Source organism: Balearica regulorum, chromosome 13 (genome assembly GCF_011004875.1).
Source record: "Balearica regulorum gibbericeps isolate bBalReg1 chromosome 13, bBalReg1.pri, whole genome shotgun sequence".
Taxonomy (NCBI): Eukaryota; Metazoa; Chordata; class Aves; order Gruiformes; family Gruidae; genus Balearica; species Balearica regulorum.
Window position 1 is genome coordinate 5,226,225 of NC_046196.1, and position 21,185 is coordinate 5,247,409.

The window sequence follows — 21,185 nt, forward strand, 5'->3', positions numbered from 1 at the left end:
TCACTGATCCATGAGCAAATTAAACTTTGTTTCTTTTCTATTAGTAGATGTTTATGTTTTCCCCTGGTTAAGACCAGACTGAACTTGTTTTCCAGGTAAAATAATTACAACAGACAGTTGCAAACGGCTCCATAACTTTTTTTAATGAAATTATTGTTATTTTGCAGGCCAGCACTTTGCGGTGAAGGATAGTCATCTCCTTCCTTGTGGGTGCACTGAATTGCCAAGGGATTGCGGGCTGTCTTTCCTCAGGCTCCGTGGATGCACAAAATGACCCTTCTTTGCCCACAAAGGAACTTTTTCAATCTGTTGAAAGCTTCCACTGCAGCAGGTAGTTATTTTGGAGCTGCCACACCTAACGAATGCCATAACAAATATTTATTTGCACAGTGTTGTGTGTGAGAACAAAGTAATGCATTTCCTCTCTTAAAACCTGGCCTTCTGCATCTTCACAGTGTGGCAGGACCGTTTCTTTAATTCTCTCCCTGTCAAGCAGGTCTCCTCTTCGTTTGCTGGAGGTGGAAAGCCAGAGGTCCCTTTGGGAAGGCAAAGAGCCATTAGACTGTATCTGGGAAAGGACCTGAGTTTTAGGCACATCGGGTGCCCCGTCAGTCTGTGGTTGACTAACACAAGCGTCAAAGTCTTTTTCTTGGCCGAGGACTGATGCTCTTCTGTCACCTTCTCTCATGACACAACCTGTACAGTACCTGCCACGGGTATCGTGAAGTTATAAGGCTGTTGTGCTACACGTAACAGGCTGTGAAACCACACCTAACTTCCCTATGTTTCCTCTCGCATCTGCAGTATTACTTCTTTAAGGTAGCTTCTGTGCAGAATACTGTTTGTAATAAATACGAAGAGTTTTATCTATAATACTGTCATGCCTGCTTGACATCCCAGGAAGGTTAGGCCCCAAAAGTTTAGATTATGGGTTGCAAAGGTTGATCTAACTTTGATTGTTTCCATTTTTGATACCAAAAGCCTGATTTTTAAGAACTGTTGAATCATCTCAGCATCATCTCAGATTTTGTTTTGATTTCAGAGACATAGAAAAATCAGATTTAGAAAAAATGGACACTCAAAATTAGAGAGCTTTGGGGGTTTTTTAAGTGCCCTTGCATAAATAGTTCACTTTAAGTTAATTTCTGATAAGGGAATAGGACTCAAATCTTTCAACTTATTTCATCATAAGCTAATCAGCACCTAATAGTGACTTGTTTTGAGAAAATCTTAACCTTTCTTTTTTTTATGAAGTCTTTGAAAGCCAAATTCAGCTCAACTTTCTATTTCAGACTGTTAAAGGAAGTGAATAATTTGTAAAACTCTGCTGAGAAGAAGATTAGAAATAATACCAAAAAGGGTTAGAGGTCTTTTGTGTAAAACGGTAACACAGCTTCTCCTTCTGAATGGTTTGAGCTCCTTTGCTACAAAATATATCTGAAATAAAATGAGATCCAGAGAGGTGGAACAAAATGTTATGGAGTCAAAAGGCAATTTCCATATGAGCAAATTAGAGGTAGTAAGAGGTCTCAGTTTCTAGAGAAGGAGAAGCTAAAGAAAAAATATGCAATTGGTATATGCAGTTAATTAGCGATGTACTTGAATTTACCAAGTTTTGTGTTCATCTGACTAGCTCAACTTTAAAATCAGATTAATGTTGTTAATGTTAATTTTAAAACCTTTTCTATTGGATATTTAAAGATCCATCTAGCACAGCATTAGAATTAGATCGTATCCACTAAATTAGGTGGCAAGCCACGAACGTTTATTGGCACGAGTTTGTTCTCCAGCACTATATTGAATTTGTCTTTCAGTGTCTTCTCAACCTCTTCATCTGTAAGAGTTGTGATCTGCACCAGGTCCATGTCCTCCATGTAGTTATACTTCATCTCAGTGAAGGTCCATCCAACTAAGGCATATAGCCCTTCAGTGGTCTGGAGACTGCAGATTGACTTTTTCTGAAGTATGTTATCTGGAGACACTTGTAGGTATGCGTTTAGCTCCTGAAAGTCATTTATATGCCGTGGCTCCAGAGTGAATGTATATATTTTTCTAATATTCCCCAGTTCTGGAGTATCAGTGAAAGGGACACTTTGCTCGGGAATGTAATGCTTCCTTTTGACTTTCTCAAAGTACCAGGTGCCGTTGTCTTCCATGAAGCGGAAGATGCCGGGGATCTGGGGTTGATCCTTCCCGGAAATCAACATCAATGGCTGCCACGCCTGGTAGGCACCGCCAAAACCAGCATCTACTATGTAGGAATTTCCCTTGATCACCACCTTCAGTAGGATGTGATTGATCTCAGCAGTGTATGCCGCCTTTGCTGGTTCATAACTATTCCCTCCAAGAATACAGATGTCATATCCTAATTCTTGCAAGGCCCAAAATAAAAGGTGGTTGCTTTCCAGGCACCATCCACCACGGTTTTTTCTCACAATCTTATTGTAAGTAGACTGTAAATCCAGTTCAATGGTCTCCCCACAATGCATGCTGAGGTTTTCAAAAGGAATTGCCTGGATATGATGCTGGAAGATGACTGTTAAGGTTTGCAAGTCTGCATCCTTATGGGACTCGTTGTAAGAAATTCTTGCGAAATACTCTTCAATGTTCATTTTGCCTGTGTGAGCAGAAAAATAGCCAGTTACTATTCTGCGACTGTCAAGGGGTTCACTCCTATTTCTGTAGCACAGGTTTAACCAGCCTGCGAATGTAGCGTCGGCTGTTTCATTGAGCATTTGAAAGAAACCTGTGCCCTTGATAGGACTTGACAGGCTAGACTTGCCTGTATCTTCTGTATTTCCTAAAAAAGAGATGAGGATAGGAGCAGGTGACAATAGTGCTTTTTCTCTCTGAGATGTTACCTTCAACCCAGGTGGATGTCTTTCCTATGGGAAGACACGGCACGTGGCACAACATAATCTCTGGCCCTGGATGAGGGTCCCACGTGACAAAAAAATTCTAAAACTGACAAACAATAGGTTTGCAGAAAAACGGCTAGACCATACCGACGTAAAAGTCACAACGATTTCTTACTGTTTCTTTTACGATAACAGGTAAGCAATTCTTTGCTTATCCCACAGGTAATTTAACCCCAAGGTTTTACATTCATGGCTTCAGCTACCTGGGATTACCATCTCAGTGTGTCACCATTTTAGACAGGCTTCCACATGAAGTAGATTGTTGTTTTCTTAATCTCTTTAGTTCCCCTGTGGAGTTCAGACAGAGATTTGACCCTGGCTGTTGAAAGGAAGGAATACATTCACGGCATATTCATCGGCTTTCAGTTTATTTTACCAACTTGTACAAACCAAAGGCCTTAGTTTCAGCTCAAGTTATTGGATATATTTTGTGTCTTCATGTCTCTGATCCCCTTCCCTTTCATTAGCAGAAAGAGACTGTCATTGGTACTGTTTGCATGGCCAAGATGCAAAAGGTTCCCGACAACACTTCTAATCCACCACATCATCTGGTATCTGCAAGGATTTATTTCACCTTTAATTTAGATTTAATTTGGCTTTTTTCCATGCAAGGATATTTGTTTTCAAGAACAATTCACAATCTGCTAAGGACTGTATTAATTTTCAAAAGGTCTGAGGATTTCTCGCTCCTTGGAATCGGTCACATGTTCCCTGGGAAGATTTTCCAAAAAATCATTTGATGTAAATGGGACAGGAGAGATTACCTTCCAGCGACTATTCTCAGCTTTGGTCCACCTGCTCCCCTAGGAGTGACCAGCAGTTTGACCTGATGTCCACACCAGCACTCAAGCTGGGAGCTTCTGAAAATCCCACCTCAAACACATAGGTGGAAGTACCCCTGCCCCAGCAGGTAAGCACATTAGATGACCTAATGTCTAGATTTTAACGCCAATTTTGACGCCAGCAGCACAACTCACTTGATTTAGTTGTATTGCTCCTGATCTGCACTGGTACCAGGAGTCAGACTGGCTGATGAAAAAATAAAGGAAAATGTAATAAAATAGAGGACTATCTCAATAAGGGGATTAAAAAAAATCAACATTTTCATTTCAAAAGGACACAAAAAAGCTACATGGAAAAACAGTAATGTGTCTTTGATACTGCATTTTATGGGGGTTTTCCATCCCTTTTTTAGGACAAGGGCACTCATCTCTGGCAGGATCTCCTTGGAAACGCTGGTTGTAGAAAGCCATTCCCTTCCCAACAGATGGCACACGTGTACGCTGGCAAGCTCACCCTGTGGTCCTCTGCCTCATTTCTCTTTCTGTTCCCACCTTTAGCAATTTCACGTAGCCAGACAGAAACATCTTTTCCCTGTGACGGTGTTGAGCTGAACCTCTCTGACCAGGAGGGGCCCAAACAAGTCCATTAGCCTGGTGGGGCTGATACACTTGAAATTTGCTTTCAAGCAAAAACCAATCAGTCCCTGCTCTGGGCCGGCAGCAGAAGACCTGATGCCGTCCCCATACGCTGTCTCCTGGGTCTGGGTGTCCCCATCCTCCCAGCGACAGTGCAATGTACAGGCAGCTCCCCTCCCAGCCATGAGCAACCTCCCCATCGAGAGCCTCCATGGGGTGCTGGCAGTGAGGCTTCGGGAAAACTTATTTTGGGAAATTCGCTGCCCATGCCTCAGTTTCCCCACTGCCCCTTCTCTGACCTCATCAATTTAAAGGGCTGTGTAGTAGAGACAGCCTCGTGGTGGCTGACAAAATGGGCTCTGATCTCAGTGAATACTATCGAGGTTTCAGTGTAAAAGCTGCAGTACGGAATCACTGGCGGGAGGGAGCATTCACACAAACCAGCGTTTACTCCCTCGCCTTCTCGGAGGCAGCTTTTCTTCTTGGCACAACCGTTCCCACCGCGCTAGTGACAGGGCCGCAGCAGCGAGCCAGCCATCACCCAGGGGACAGTTTGCGTTCCAAAACCAGGTTGCCAAGTATCTTAAGCCTCAGCCCAGCTCTCAGCCTTGTTTATTTTTGCTCCCATAGCGGCCGAGCTTCATTCAGCATTGGTGCGTGTTTGCAGGAGCGGCACGGTGAGCAGCGCGATTCAGACGTTAGTTCTGCCTGTTCGCAAGCGTCCCTGGGGATCGCTGTGTCATTTCATAATTAGGCTGAATAGTTCTCTGCTAAAATTCATGAGATGCTTCCAAGGTTGGATCCTCTTGCACATGCCTATACCATTTGTTTGATTTTAAGCTACACCGCGAGTCACGAGCTGGGTTTTTCATACACTCTGGCTCAGCATAAAGGGGTTAGTTTAAGTCTCGAGCGCTTGATCTTTGTACGTGGACAATGACCTTGCAATGCAGCGTATGCTGTCAGCTGTGGGGTTGCTGTAATTTATACTTTGCTAATATGCCTACAGTACTAAGCACATGGTATGCAGACACACAGAGGTGGGCTTTTCCAAGCAGGCTGACCCAAATCTGCAGGATGAAGTTAAAGATCAGACGCTTGAGTGCTTACCTCTCAGCCAGCGAGCTCAGGATTTCCGCCCTGGTTTGCTCCAAAGTTCCCAGGATGAGTTGTACTGGGAACTGCTGCTCTTAAAGGTCCAGGCTGCCTTTACTGCCTGGCAGGGACAGCGTTATCCTCCCACAGAGCAGGAAAAGCGGGGAGAGGGTTTCTTTTTTTATAATAATTTATATTGTGATGGGTTTATTGGTTTATTTGTGTTGGCATACGCAATTGGTCATGCAATTCATTGTCTTAGTTGCTGTACACATTGTGTTAGGAGCCCGCAAATGATCCAGTCCCCAAATTGCTTACAATATTTGGTAGATTTTAACCTCCTACATTACTGATTGAGAACTGAAGCCCTCCAGGAATGCAAAGGAGAAACACAGTGTGGGTATCGCCAGCAACTTCTGTAAGTGGTTATAACGCGGTCCTCAACCCCGCAGGTCACCCGGGTGCTTCAGTCTCTGGGACACCTTGATGGTTGCACCCATGCTGAAGCAGCAAAGCAACAGTTCCAATTTTGATATGGATTTTAAATTGTTGACAGTCATGTGGCCTGAGAGCTACTAATCCAAGCCAAAGAAGTCACTGATTTATTGGCAGGGGATGGCAGCTGTTGCATTAATCGCACTGCACCGACCTATTCTCCGTGGCTGATACCAGACCTCCAAAGCAGCGAGGTCAGATTTGCAAAGTCACGTAGCTGTCTAAATCCCCTTGCGTTCAAAGAGAAGCCTTGTCCTTCAGCAGCAAGGATGCTGCTCCCGGGGCCTGCTACGCCTTTAAGGATTTGCCTCCAAAGTTAGTGATAAGGAAAAAGCATACTAGTGCAATCTGAGATGAAGAGCCCCTTCCTCCCCCCGCTTCCAAGAGAGAGCTTCATGTGATTGCTCAGCAATAAAATCTGTTTCCGTGGGTGTGCTGAGCAGGAGGCCCAGGAGCGCTGAGCTGTGCCATGAAGCCAGCAGCAGCCAGAGCAGCGGATGGGCTCACGCTGAAGCAGATGAGTCAGCTGAAAGGAAAGCGGGTTTTTTTCCTATTATTGTTTGCCCCTCACATGCTGAATCTCTGGGGCCATGGACATAACACCCTACTCCTTCCCCTGAGCCTGTGAAACAGCCCGAAGCATGAGAAGCACCCAAGCATGGGGAGAGGAAGGGGAGCAGCCCTTTCTAGGTGTTTCGCATGTCTGTTCCCACAAATGATGGAGCTTCTTGGCTCTGCCATGCACCTTGTCCTGCCCCACACCTCTGCGAGACCTAGCTGGGCTTTTACCTCCGTCCCGATGCTCTGCCCCAGCTGCCAGGTTGCTGCAAGGATAAATCCATCCACTTTAGCTCCTTTAGCTCTTCCGCTAACGCAGGGACCAGAGAAGGATACGGCTTGCAAGCAAGCCAGCCCCTGGGACAGTTTCTTCTGAGCATCTGTGTCGCAAACTATATGTGTCCACGCTATAAGAAGGCCCTTTTTCTTCTGCGATCCACTGCGGGGCCAGTCATTAACATTTCATTTCCCTATAGCGTGGGGAAGCCTCGTGTGCTATACGGGACCATTGCACGCATGTAGCCAAGCACATACAGATGCGTTTAACTCTGGCAAGGCAAGGATTTGGGGAATTCACTGTGTCTCTATGAAACACATCTTGAACATGCAAAACAGCAGCAGCTTTTATTAACTATAAATTGCTTGTTTGTTATTGAAATTGTTATAGAAAGCTGCGCCTACTGCATAACAAATAAAAAAGGGTCAGTGTGTTATTGTATTTTTAAAAGCCTTAGCTGCAAAATGTTAGCACATACAAATAATCAGGACAACTGCAGTGATTAATGAGATTTTTTACTTTGGGGATACACGTTGTAATTTGGGGAAAAAACAGCTGAATAGTTCTACTTCACAATTCTTGATTTTTTTTATTTAAATAATTCACTTATATAATTTTCTTAATTATAAGTGCATAGTTGTAATAATTCCATGATTTGTACATAAAGGAACATCAAGCATCATCTCAAAGGGCGAATTGATTACATTTGAGTAATTTCTCACACTAAAAATCTTAGCCTTTAGGTATCTGATTAAGATTCATCGTTTCTCCTTATATCAATATAATTAGTATCACTGCAAACACATCCTCAGCAGAACAGATATGTTTCAGAAAAATAATTCTGCACATGTGTTTGAGTTCAGACACGATAATTAATGTGCAATAACACTCAGAGTAGAGTCTTACGAGCGGAGCGTGTACTCCCAGCATCTGCTGCTGGGCGGGAGCAAACAAAATGCATGGGAGATGCTTTCAGTTCAAAGAAACTCCGCTCTTTGGTTATGGCACTGAGAGAACAGGAGTCATGTAACGTCTGAAATGAGACAGAATTGTCCGTTAATACTTCTCACCATCAGCTTTAGGCCATAAATAGCCCTTCCGTAAGTATTCACGCAGTACGGCACAGGCGCGGGACTGTCCGACTGCCACGTGAGAGGGTGTTGTGAATGCAGGAGGAAAAAGGACAGGCTCATGGCTTAACTGTAGCAAACTTGGCGCTCGACATCTTTGTTTTTTCTGGCTATTAAATTCCAAAATAATATGGTATTCATTTAAGAGGTGGGTATGATTTTCCCCAGTGCAAAGTAATAAAGAAAGAGACACACAGCTCCATTGCTCTGCCCTACTATTCTGGGTGTATTTGGAAAAGCTTTTAAGAGATGAAAGGAGTAGGGAATGGGCAAAGTCTGCTTCCAGCTAAGCACAAACAGAAGGGGAGTGATTTGACTGAGCTAGGAAGAAATTATTTGTACCCAAGCCAAAGAAAGATGCAGGAGCAGTTGTGAAAATCAATTTCTTTTCCAGATTCATGCTAATATGTTCTGCCTTACACTTGTAGATGGAAAGAGAAAGCTTAACCTTTAGATGCTAGGCAGAAATAGGGGGGAGGATTGCACGTAATGCCACTGGATTGAATTATAATTCAAGCAGTGAGTTAAAACAGAGACAACCTGCTAGTATTGACGGGTACAAATTTCTTGTCTAGTGTTATATTGAATTGCTCTTTCAGTGTTTTCTCCATTTCTTCATCTGCAAGGATTCTGATTTCCACCAGATCCATATTATCCTTATAATTGTACTTTATCTCAGTGAGTTTCCACCCCACCAGAGCCCGGATGCCATCGGCGGTCTGCAGGCTGCAGATAGACTTTGTCACAAACAGCGAGTCCGGTGCTGTCTGCAGGTGGGTGTTGCGGGCTCTGAACTCTTCGATGTCTCGTGGCTGAAGGGTAAAGAGATAAACCTGCCGGCAAACTTCTTTTTCCGTGTTATGGGAAGTGGAGATGCTTTGGTTGGGAACCCACTGCTTCCTTTTCACCTTCTCGAGGTACCAGACCCCGCTCTCCTCCAGGAAGCGAAAGACCCCAGGAGTCTGCGGCTGGTCTCTCCCCGAAACCAGCTCCATTGGCTGCCATATCTGGTAGGTCATCCCAAACCCCCCGTCCACGATGTAGGTTTTGTTGTCAAGCACCACTTTTAGGAGCAGATGATCGATTTCATCCGCATACGCGTTGTACTCCGGGACATAAACTTTTGATCCCAGAAGGGTGACATGGTAGCCAAGGGTTTTCAGGACCCAAGATAAAAGGTGGTTGTTTTCCATGCACCAGCCCCCGCGTTTCTTCCTCACTATCTTGTTGTAAGTCGCTTCCAGGTCCAGCTCAATGCTTTCCCCACAGTGGATGCTGAGGTTTTCAAAAGGGACCGCTCGGATGTGGTGCTGGAATATATCTGTCAAGGTAGCCAGGTCCAGCTTATCGTAGGAGCCCTGATAAGAAATTCTGGCAAAATAGTCCTTGATGTCCATACTGCCAAGAAGAAGGAGGGGAAAAAAAATAAATAGATTGTGACAGAAGGATCTTACCCATCCCTTATAACGGGGCGCTAATCAGTATGGGCAGCCTGCTCAGAAGAGGAGCGGGATTTGACTAATGGCCCTATCAAAGGCAGCTGAGTGTGAGTATTAGCACTGAGGGAAGCCAATGGGACACTGCTGATGAGCACAAATGTTATTTTTAATTGTTTCTTTTACAGCTGTGATGAGAGGCTCCAGCTGTGCTAAGCACATTTCAGCAGAGAGTTCCTGCCCAGCAAAGCTACAAATCTCTGTAGGAAGGAACAAAACCCGTAGCAGCAGTTTCCCTGCTAGAAATTATAGGAACTGAGACTCTCCAGATCCGAACTGCTTTACTCGTGGTTTGACTCAGCGAAGCAGAAACAGAAAACAAACCCTCTCACTCTTGCAGAGCAATCCAGAGCCTCCTCTGCAACCAAACCTGGATTAAATCTGCCCTGCCGCGTTATTTCCTTCATTATTTAGGCAGCCGGGCATGAGTTGGTCTCTCCTGCTCTCCGTCCTGGCGGTAGCAGATGTGACCTGGAGCACAGAAGGGGTTTTGTAGGGCAGAAAAGGCTGTGGGAGGTTTTTTGCTGCATCTGCTGTGATCCACCTCCCTGCAGCATGGCTTAGCTCTCCAGCTCTGCTAATCACACCCCTACGCCAGCAACAGGAGGAAACCAAGGTTTGGGCCAAAACTACAAGTTTTTTGGGGGGTCTCACATTTTCTGACATCATTTTTGGGATGCATTTGCTCTTTCAACTCGTTGTCTCCCCAGTGGTGGGTGACTGCCCGTGGGTAAGGGACCAGGCATCGCCCTCCCTATCCCAAGCGCAGCAGAACGGCTCCGTGGGGGGCTGTGTTTCACGGGCCCGGGGGTGGAAAGCAGCTCGAGCCCTCCCAGCCCTCGATGGGAAGGAAACAAGAGAGATTTTGATGTAGCCAAATACTTTTGTTATTTCTCCCCAGGCACTGCTAAATTTCAGACATCTCCAAGTACAGAGGAATGTTGTTTAGATTATTGACCCGAGAGGTCCCAAAATGTTCAGAGAATCACAGAATGGTGTGGGTTGGAAGGGACCTCAAAGCCCATCTAGTTCCAACCCCCCTGCCATGGGCAGGGACACCCTCCACCAGACCAGGTTGCCCAAAGCCCCATCCAACCTGGCCTTGAACACTTCCAGGGATGGGGCAGCCACAGCTGCTCTGGGCAACCTGTGCCAGTGCCTCACCACCCTCACAGGGAAGAATTTCTTCCTAATATCTAGCCTAAATCTCCCCTCCTTCAGCTTAAGGCCATTCCCCCTTGTCCTATCACTCCATGCCCTTGTAAACAGTCCCTCTCCAGCTTTCCTGTAGGCCCCTTTAGGGACTGGAAGGCTGCTCTAAAGTCTCAAGTTCCTGTGTATGATTCTTAAGGTAAAAACATAAGAAAAAGTCCAACTGTTCCAACAGGATTAAATTCTCAATCTGACAAAAAAATGGCACACACCAAATTGTATGGGAATTTTGGGAAGATACTTTCAGTATATAAACAAAGCAAAGAAAATGCAAAATTTCCATTTGATGTAATATCCTGGCAGAAGCAGAGGGTGTCCCCAGTTTGGCTACCCACATTTCCTAACCTTTTGGATAGAAATATTACAGAAATCTGTAAGTATTGCATCATGACCACTGCCACATCTCCGACGTCCAACAAGCAGGTCTGAATGATTCCACATCGGGTTCAGAGCATCCAATTATAATTCTGGGAATTCTCTTTGTTTAGCTTTTGGCTTGTTCTTTAGCTTTTTCCCAAAGCCCCAGAACTACAATTCTATTCATCTTTGAAGACTTGGCAGAAACTTAGCTCTTGCCAGGTGAACTTTAAACCAGCATCACCAATAATGTGTTTTTCCCCTTCTTTTTCCGTTTCTTTTTCCCTTTCTTTCACTTGGCCACCGCAAGCCAAACAAGTATAGTAAGTTTTACTTAAAGGGGAAATACTGGTGTTGGGTTTTTCCTGTCTGTCTGTCCATCTCTTGTGGGTGTTTATAAGGCCCTTTCAACAGTGGTATCTGAAATGAGTCAGATGGCACGAATGCCCGATCTGCTTGAGGCTGATAACGGAGTAAATAAGCCAGAGTATCCATTATATCTACAAGGCACCCTCTGCGAGAGGCTCAGCGTTCCCCACTCCGCCGTTACACCATTTTCTGCTGTGTTTTGTCTTCAAACATATTTAACTTCCTGGTTAGGGAGCGCTCAGCTACCAAGATTCAGGGTTTAAAAAAAAAGCTTACCTGGAAAATCAGTTCAACTGCAAGTGTGTCTCCGGGGCTTGGGGGGGGATGTTTTTAGGCTAAAGCAGGTGGCGTGGCTGGCTGTCCTTTACCTAGCGCAGACAGGGCTCGAGGACTGTTCTCCTGCTCCTCTTCAGGGGAATGTCTTTTCCCTCAACTTGCTTTCACCCGCCTCTGTCAGATTGCAAAAGCTGGAAAAAAAAAAAAACCCAGGCACAAAAAAAAAAAAAAAAAAAAAGGCAGAAGGGTGGAGCATGGTTGCTGTAGTGAGCGAGCAAAACCAACAGCGCTGACTCAACACACATGCGAAACCTGGTTGTTATTAGATCAGAGGCTGCTTCGCATTTTCGCATTTTCACTCATTTCATGCTTTCTGCAGGGGCTAGCTTGGGCTGTGACAAAAAGGGTATTTTTTTTTTTTTGTTTCAACAGCTGGCTGAATGCACTCAGGTAATATATATTTTATTTTTTTCCTAGTTATTAGGTTACTATTTGACTGGAAACACGGGGAAGAAATCTTGCATACATTCAATCCGAGAAGGTTTTTGCAGTGTTTCTGAAAAGCAGCGAGATTTCAGCACAGTAATTTGCACCTGCAACCCCCTCGCACTGCACGCGCAAGAACTTCAGCACTGCCTTTGCTTAATTTGCTCTCTATCATTTATGTGCACTTTTTTATTACAGAAAATGTCATAGAATGTAAGAAACACTGGGACAGCAGCGTGGCTTCTACAGCCTTTGCCCAGAAGTAGCACCTGAGGATGCCGTGGTGGTCAAGATGTTATTGGCAAAGCGATGACTATGGAGTGCTAACACACAGGGAGCTTCCTCCTGCGTGTTCCATACTGCTTTTGTATCTACAAATTTTGCTTGCATTTTGCCAAGCTAAGTCTTATTAATTCTCTCAGATATACAGCTGGATTCTTTCCTGTTAGTTCCCCAATAGTTCCAGTCCTTCACATTCAGTATCAACAGCAAGTTTCATTCAAATACTGATTTATTGGAATAATTAGCAGAGATAATGAATCAGTCCAAACAGAGATATCTGTGGTAACCCATTACACAGCTCCACTCCCGTATCAAAATTTGGCTCTTTATCATCCCATCGGTGGCCGGTGTTTGACCCCGCAAGTGAGAACCGATGGCCAAGCTGAGAGGCACTGAAGGGGATGGATTAACTGCCCTCACCAGGCTCCTCTGGACAGATCCAGTTTGCTACAAAGAGAAGGTCCATATTCCTGGGTGGATCTTGCTGTGCGTGGAATAATCCCTTCTCTTCCCACAGACGAAGAGCCCCTCATTTTGACAAAGATAAGCCAAAAGCCGAGCAGGCAGACCTGCGGCCCTGGTGGGAGCTGTACCAAAAAGAAGCTCATGGACCCATCTCTGTGCGATGTCTAAGCAGACCCAGCTGTGCTCCAGAGTCATTTGGGACCACAGATGGTGCCAGAAGCATCTGCTTACTGTGCTCCCTTGAGCAAATGTGTGAAGCAGTTTAGGATCTGTTCCAGCTAATTTTGGGTTCCCGTTAAGACACGAGTGTTTTCTAACCAAGTAGGAGCAAAACCCATTTCTCCTGTATCTTTGGTACTCAGCTTTTCTCAGCTCCTCTCCTTATAATGTAGCCCTGATATTGAACGTTTTCTTCCTGTGTCTTTCAAATTCTCATCCCAACTCACTATCCCATGCCGTCATTCCTGCATCACTCTCCTTTTTCTTCCCATCCTGTGCATTTTGCTCCTCAAGCCATCAAAACGAAGAGTGCTCATCCTCCCCAGGTGTGCCCAAAGCCGTCAGAGGGCAAAGCTCACTCCATGAGTGCTAAAGGTAAAAAAAGGCCCAGGAGCCTTGCCAGAGTCTGTTTGCATTTCAGCTGAAGGCCAGATCACTGGGGCTATTTTCAGGCTTGGTGGGGCAATAAACTGCAATCACGGCTGCTGGGTAATGCCCCGACGTGCTGCACATCCCTGCCTGAACCCATCCCCGAAAGCACCAAAGGGCAAAGCCCAGCCCAGGCAGGCTGGGTGGCGCGGACTGTGACTGCGGGATGAAAGTGCAAATGGGAATGGCCATGGAAAGGATCTTGCTTTCCACCTGGACACTGTAACTCAGTTTCCCAACCTTGGCAGGAGCTGAAGCTGGTTGAGCTTTTTCCAGAAGAACCTCAATGTAATTGCACTCGCTTTTCTTTATGTCTTAATTGAAACTGCTGACCGCATTTAATTTATTACTGAAATCCTTCTCTCATCCTAAGTCTTCTGTGAGGCTGCATCAAAAATCCCTCCCTCCACGCTTTAACAGAGCATTATAAGCTGCAATATTTGCTTGGGGAAATAAAAGCATAGGGTGCCCTGTTTGGGGTAATAGTCAAGTGTCTGCTCACTGTTAAACAGCTCCCCTTTATAATGACTTTGGTGATGGGCTGTATAACAAAGCAATCTGTAGTATATAATATTATATTATATTAATTATATTATATTACATTAACTAGATGTTTAATATACAAACTATGTGGTATTCTGCTTAACTGTCTGGTTTTTGTGGGGAGGAGAGATGAGAGACTTTCAAAGTAATAAAACAATTGAGGTGTTTTAAATGGAATCAGCATAAAATCTTAAATTCCTATACAAGGTCAGCTTCTCCCATCCTGCGGACCTCTGAGTCGCTGGAAAAGGAAACGCTGCACACGCTGAGCGGAGTGGCTGGCTCTAGCCCATCATTTCCAAGGGGAGTTTAATAGACATAGGCTGCTCTAGTACAAGAGTGGTAAATAACATTCACGGCCTATAAACATATTCATAATGGCAGAACTCTGTCATGCTTTATATTCATTGCCTTCCTTATCTAATTATAGATATATATCTTTCCAATTTGTGTCCACAGCATCCATCTCGTGCAGTTTTGGTGGTGTCCACACCACCGGTCGAAGGATGAGCACCAACTTTTGCCTGTGGGATTACAGAAGGGGGTAGCTGTACTGGACTTTGCTTGGCTTTTTCTCAGTGAGGAAGAGAGCAAATACCAATTTTAGTGTTTCCACTATCTGAGGCATCTTTCTGAGGGCTGGTGAGTGTCAAAAATTATCTCCTCCACTTATCTTTACCCTGCCAATATGAGGTTTTTCACACAAGCCAACACCAGGGTGTTAATGCAGACCGAGGCGACCACTTTGGTCTGTAGGGCCTTCCAGCCCTCAGAGTTTCAGCATAAATCTCTTCCATGTAAGTGGTGGTAATTCACTTAAATTCCATTACAAGGGGAACAATCGGCTTTTCTACATGAATGGCTTTAGCTCATAGAGGGTTTGAAGCAAAAAAAACATTTCAAGTAACTGCTTTGATGAAAAACATGCCCATACATCTGGCTGGTTTTTTCCCATGAATCGTGACAGCTGTGGTGGGATATGTCCGGCCAGGGTCCTCCTTGAAGCACAGCCACAGCATGGCAAGGACACCCTACAGCTGCTTCTGCCACCCCAGCACGAGGGTCCAGGGTGCACAGTAGAAAGGAGAAGTTGTCCTCCATTTCACAAGCAATACTCACACTCTCAACCTGCTCTTACTGTCTCTTATCTCACGGGCCACCTCTCTGAGAGATGCCAGCGGCATTGTCGAACTATGAAAACGTGGAGAAGAAAGTCCCGCAGACTGCAAAGCAGGGAGTCGTGCCGGGTCCTCTGAACAGGCCGGACTGCCAGTGCCTGGGGGCTGGGTAGCTGGCGAGCGGCTGGGGAGGCTCCGAGCCACGGTAGCCATGGCTTTGCTGGCATCTGGAGACAAGGAGCGGTGGACAACACTGAAGAGGAGGATGAAGAAGAAGAGCAAGATGGTGTGTATGCACAAACGCTGCTTGTCCTGGTAGCTGGAGAAGGGGCTGGAGGAGCAGCCTGGGAGCTTTCTGCACCCGGTCCTTCATTGCCTGCAGTGCCCAGCGCTGCTGCAGCCAGTGAACTCTTGACCAGACATTTTAGGTAACTCAGACTTTTGCAGCAGCTCTTCAGCCAGCTTTGCCCCATCCCCACTAGCTCCTTTGTGAGAGCGATGCGGTCCTACCTGGGCTCACACACTTTTCCTGTTGCCTACCTGGTGCGTCCACAATCCCCATGGCCACAGACGACTCTGGTTTCTCCTCCTGAAGGGTCTGGTTTGGGACAGGGCGGTCAGCAGTTAGCACCGGTACCCCAGGGCCTAGGGTGTGCACATACTGACCCTGGAAACAAAATAAATCCAAACTCACTCTGTCGCACTCAGACACCCTTTTCTCATGCAGCACTCGGGCATTCCGATAAGGGAGGTCAACTTGTACGGGCGGGCAAGGAGAGGGGGCCCCCATCACAGGTGGGGAAGGGATCTGGTGCAAAGGACCCTTCCCATGCTGTTGGGCGCAACGCATGTCTGCAGGCTCCAGCTGTGGTGTGCACTCCTTTCTTCTGCGTCCGATTTTTCCTCCTCCCCAGCTCCCACGGGCGCTGCCCGAAATGCCTCTTACCAAACCCGAGGTAAGGCAGCACCAGCAGGGTCACACGTAAGTGCTTTCAAACAGGAAATATGGCCGAGAAGGAAGAGGATCAGAAACCAACTCTCCTCCCCGGGGCCCGGGGACAGAGCCAGCAGCTCCCTCCCCAGCCCGGGGCACCTCCAGCTGCAGCCACCCCCCCGAAGCCGTGGGGCTGCCCCCCATCAGGGCACCCTCCTGGCGAGAAGGAGGTGGCTGCGTGATTCATGCCCACCATGAATGTTAGCAAATGGCGGGTGGGGTTCCCCCCTTCCTGAAAGTTCAAACCACCACGTTACCATGCAGCGCCACTGCTTCCTGCAACGCTTGGCAGAGCGGGTCCGTTCCCCCCATGGGGCGCAGGGCTTTGACTCCTTCCCAAAATCATCGGGGAGGTAGGGATTGCCTCTTGGCAGTCACCCACAGACACCCAGCACTGCAGGGACCTGAGAGTTTACTTTTGCAGCTTAACTTTGGAAGAAGTGCACAAACTCCCTCCCTCCCTGCATCTGACCGTTGCACACTGCTGCAAAAATATTCCAGTACTCCCCAAATCAGTATGTAATGGGCACCCAGGGCACTTGTGCTGACCCAGGCCGTTAATCTTTCTCTCTTCATTTCAATGTCCTATCTAGAAATTGGATATACTCTGTTTTACTGGCTTTTTGTGCAGATAAATGCTCCCATGATTAACCAGTTATTAATTGCCATCATGCTATGCTGTCATTGCCGAAGGGAAGTACGACAGTGTAATATGTAATGGGGCAACGGCATTGCTAGCTGGACCCTGAGACGGTTTGATTTCACGCTTTCTAATGAGAGCTGTTGGTCACACTGTCAAAAGCCTACGCTGGATATTTTCCAAATGGGAAGATTTGGAAATTTGGAAAAATTTGGGGCTGAAGCACTGATACAGAGGTGCAGTCAGGCAAAATGGGCATCCCTGGCAGGGCCCACAAACAAAGCAGATGGTCTCTGGGAAAATACTCTGTTGCTAAAGACCAGTTTACAATTCTTTTTAATTTCACTACATTTTCACCATTACCAGTAGCTGCTCAGTAATTGCAGGGCAATGCATTTTCCTGTGCAGGGACAGAAAGGCCTCATTTGAAAATAAAGATGTTATGTTGGTCTAGTCCAAAAGTGAACATACATTAATTAGCCGATGATCGCAAAAATTCTGTACAGTTGCTAAACAAATACATAAAATAGTCTGTGACCTGGGTACATGTAATTCCACCCATTTAGGTATGAGCCGCCTGCACAAAGAGGATTCACAAGTCAACAGTCTCTATCATTATCAAGTACATAAATGGCTGGGTATTCAAACGTGTTCCATATGCAAAAAAAAAAAAAAAAAAGAAAAAAAAAATTGTTGCAAGATATTTTAAGAGGAAAATATTCCCAGCTAATCAACAGATGCACTGACTAAAGGAGAGTTATATACGTCTATGAATACAGTGGGGAAAAATGAAAGTTCACTCAGCCCTCTGAATTTCCTTTGGTGAGCTCACGTTTGGGATAGCAGCAAGGTACTGAGGAACCAATTGCTCTATTTCTGTGGCTGGGATGTGAAACAACAGAAAGAACATCTCAAAGGGAAATATTCCTTAATTTTCCTAAATGGAAAATATCTTGGCTTTATAATTCATGTATTCTCCATATAGTGATCTAATTTATATTACTGGCCAATCTATATATTTTTATATATACACACATATATATTAGCTCTGAAAAAAAAAAAATCTTTGTACATGTGCCTAAATGCAGCAGCAGTCACCATTTATGTGCACTTATTCTCGCAGGGTTAGATCGTTCTTGTTCCACAGAAGCTATTGAGCAATGCTTCTTGCATGCACCTGGCGCTGAGCCTGCTCCTCCAAAACAAAGCTGCTGTTTCAGTGACAAGGCTGTCATTGACTTCAGTGGGAATTTGGATCAGCCCTAATTCAGGCAATCAGCCTGGAAGGATGCAAAGTGGGAACAATTATACAAGTTCTGTCATTCCCATTACTCAGATTTCTTTTTTTCTTTTTCTTTTTTTTTTTTTTTTTTTTGAGGTAGGTGGGAGAGAAACCTTTTCTCTCAGTGAAGAGTAGGAAACAGAGACTTACAGTGACAGCAGAGAAGAAAAAAACAACAACTGTGCCTTTGGAAAACACATTCGTTACAATGCACTAACACACATCACAGAAATAATCTACGTTTGCGATGACAATGTATTCCCTCCACCCCGTTGCTGAATCAGGAGTGCCATTGGGGAAAAGAAAGGAGAGATGCTCTGGATTCAAACTGTTCCCGCAGACTTACCTTTACTGGGGTTTTTGGCTGTGTCGAGGAGAGCCTGGAAGTTGTGGGAAGATTCAGAAGCAAGAGGCTGGTCATGCAGGGCTCTTCATTGATTCTTGGCAGTAAATAGCCTCACCACAAATATTATCAGCGTCAGCCATGTCCACGGAGCTGGGTGTTTACGGAGTGAAAGGTTTTTCCTGGTGTAAAAGCCAAAGGCGGTAGAGCAAGGGTTACTGTGGCAACCCGGACTCTGGAGCTTTTGGCTTTCCTCCCGCCTCGCACTTGTGGGGGTCACTGGTGTGACTTTGAGAGTGGCACCGCAGGGACCCGTGGACACGTACAGACCTTTTTCCACATGTTTTTTCCGCCTCCTCATGCACCCACAGCCGGTATACACAGCACAAAGTAACATGTACCACGTATAGGTGTATGGAAGAGGAGACAGAGTCTTCACACCTGGAGCAGGAGGGGAGCAAACGGAGCTGGGGGGAATCGCCCGTGGGTTTTGCAGGCTGGCACCCTGTGCGCTGCTGTACCCAGGGGGGGTGGGAGGAAGAACACAGCCCTCCAGGGGTTTGGGGGGAACTGAAAGCTGGGAAGCAGATTTTAGGTACGGTCAGTGCAGGGAGTCAGATTCTGGAGAGCAGAGTGGGGAAAGAAATTCACTATGGACAAGGTAAATTGTCGTAGCTGCTGGGACTGAAAATGACATCAGTGTCTGCGTTGCTTGATGGGAACTGAGTCAATCTTGTAAAAAAAAAAAAAAAAAAAGTCAAGTTCCTGAATCTAATCCTCTTCCAGGAGTGAAGCTATGCCAAGAAGCAGCCCTTTCCCAGAAACCAGCTCCAAGCCTGCTGTGCTGCCCCACAGCCAATACTCACAAATTATTTTTTTTTCCAGCAAGGACCAGTTTGATCTTTGACCCTCTGAACTGGTGAATGGCCTTTGCTGTGGGATGATGAACCCGATTAAAGTGACATCATCAACCCCGTACGTTTTCATCCCATAAGGTAAAAGGCAACTAATTTTCATGCAACAGCAATGGTACTTTCTTTTCCTCCTCACACCATTGCAAATTGATGCTAGATCCAGGTCAGCGTTTCCTCTCAGGTGGATGCTAAGGCTGCTGTGATGCTGGAAGATTGTCATCCGCCTTTCCAAACCTTTATTTAATAGGACCTGTGGTATGAAATTCTGGTGAAATAGTCCTCGAAAAGAAACCACCTGCTTTTTAAGGGGCTGGAGGCCTGTCTCTGCTGCTGCTCCTCTATTTAAAATAAATAGACTTAGCACAGAGAAAAACCTATGGTTCCACTGCACACCATGAAGTCCCACTGAGACCAAACCCAACACTAAATCTGTCGATTCACAGTAATGTTATTTTTAATTGCTTTCTCAGCAGTTGTGCTCAGAGCCCACCTAGCACCGGGCGCCGTGCGTGGCGTTTCATCGCAGCTCCTGCCCAGCACAGCCCATGATCCCCCCAGGCCAGAGCAAATGGAGACAAATATAATATTGACGAATGTAGTGTTGTCACTGGGGCTGGAGAACAGGACCCTGAACCCCGGCAGGCGACGGAGGAAAGCGCCTTCAGGTCAGGATAGCTTTCTGCTAAAATATCAGAGCTGTGCAAACCCTTTGGGAAATTTCTGAGTTGTGGCATAACTCAGCGGCCGGCCCAGGCAAGCAAAGCAGCTACAATGCCCTTTTTCTCTGATTTCCAGCTTCCAGGAGAGGCACCAGGTGCTGCCCAGCCCTGCAGGGAAGATGGGGTGAGCAAGTCTGTAAAGCATTCAGCAAGCGAACCCCATCCCCTTCATCACCCGTGAAGGCACTAAGCAACCTCACCAAAAGCAATTGCCAGTCCTCGCTCAGCTGTCTTTTACCCACTTTGCAATTATTCTTCTAATTCCCACCTTTGCCAGTGTAGCTAATAATTTTCCAAATAGTGGTGTACGGAAAGCTTTACTGAAATGCAGAACCCGAAGTCCCACTGCATGTTTCTTCCTTCTAGAAAATCGTTTACCTAATCATAGAAACTCGGTAGTTAATTTGGGCTACCTGTTTGAATAAACTCTCGTTCTGTTGTTATTGCGCACACCAGTCAGAGGCAGCCACAGCATCCGATGTGCCCGGATCTCTCTCTCCCTTATGCCTGTATACCTGAGGCATAGTCTCCAGCAGCATCTGAAATCAGACAGTGTGAATGTATATTCTGCTTTCAGCTAATAATTGAGAGACTAAACCTGCCTGGCTGCTAGAGACTCAAGGGAAGGTCTCGGAAATTGGCTGGGAGCTTCCTTCTCAACTTGTATCGAAGCAGCTCCTGAATGTTTCGTCGTAAGAAAATTTGACTGCATAGTTACATGGCCACGAAGATACCCAGGTTAAAACCGCAAAAGCCGTTCACCAACTGCATCAGTTACCGCTCTCTGTTGTTACTCCAGTTAACCCAGTAACTTGGTTTTCATCACTTGGCACAATGAAGACATGACTAGGCAATGCCGTGCCCCGTCCTCGTCAGAGAAAGGGTTTCTCTTAATCAATTTGCTCAGTAACGCTTTGGCCACCTAAGGCTTCAACTACAGCAGGGTACTTCAGCAGGACAGCAGAATTTAAACCCAGCCTGACCAAGTGGGCATGACGGTAGTTATACTGCCCATGAGACATTCAAAACAAGAAGAAAAATCCTTTTTTTAAAAAAAAACCTGTATCATCAGTCAATGATGGAATATAAAACAATCAGTTGATCTAAACATCACAAACCAGTGAGTTCCTACTGCTGCCGAATGCAAACC

The 21,185-nt window shown here is 45.8% G+C and overlaps 2 protein-coding genes and 1 long non-coding RNA gene across 3 annotated transcripts; 1 reads left to right on the top strand and 2 right to left on the bottom strand.

Annotated features, from left to right (window-relative positions):
• Positions 1-136: 136 nt before the first annotated feature.
• LOC142598232 (arylamine N-acetyltransferase, liver isozyme) lies at positions 137-6,202 on the bottom strand. The gene is made up of 2 exons (XM_075765270.1): positions 5,447-6,202; positions 137-2,617 (listed from the first exon to the last, which is right to left on the bottom strand). The coding sequence occupies exon 2, from the start codon at positions 2,610-2,612 to the stop codon at positions 1,725-1,727; it is 888 nt and encodes a 295-aa protein (XP_075621385.1). The 5' UTR covers positions 2,613-2,617; positions 5,447-6,202; the 3' UTR covers positions 137-1,724.
• A 1,085-nt stretch (positions 6,203-7,287) lies between these two features.
• On the bottom strand, positions 7,288-16,071 carry LOC104639887 (arylamine N-acetyltransferase, pineal gland isozyme NAT-3). Its single transcript, XM_075765271.1, has 3 exons — positions 15,684-16,071; positions 11,602-11,792; positions 7,288-9,289 (listed from the first exon to the last, which is right to left on the bottom strand). Exon 3 carries the CDS (start codon positions 9,286-9,288, stop codon positions 8,416-8,418), a length of 873 nt encoding a protein of 290 aa, XP_075621386.1. The 5' UTR covers position 9,289; positions 11,602-11,792; positions 15,684-16,071; the 3' UTR covers positions 7,288-8,415.
• LOC142603639 (uncharacterized) lies at positions 11,792-15,752 on the top strand. The gene is made up of 3 exons (XR_012837534.1): positions 11,792-13,428; positions 14,485-14,667; positions 15,017-15,752. It is a non-coding gene; the product is annotated as an uncharacterized LOC142603639 (long non-coding RNA).
• Positions 16,072-21,185: the final 5,114 nt, after the last annotated feature.

Bases quoted from the DNA above. Each gene is read 5' to 3' on its own strand.
- LOC142598232 (XM_075765270.1), bottom strand. From the start codon at position 2,612: ATGAACATTGAAGAGTATTTCGCAAGAATTTCTTACAACGAGTCCCAT.
- LOC104639887 (XM_075765271.1), bottom strand. From the start codon at position 9,288: ATGGACATCAAGGACTATTTTGCCAGAATTTCTTATCAGGGCTCCTAC.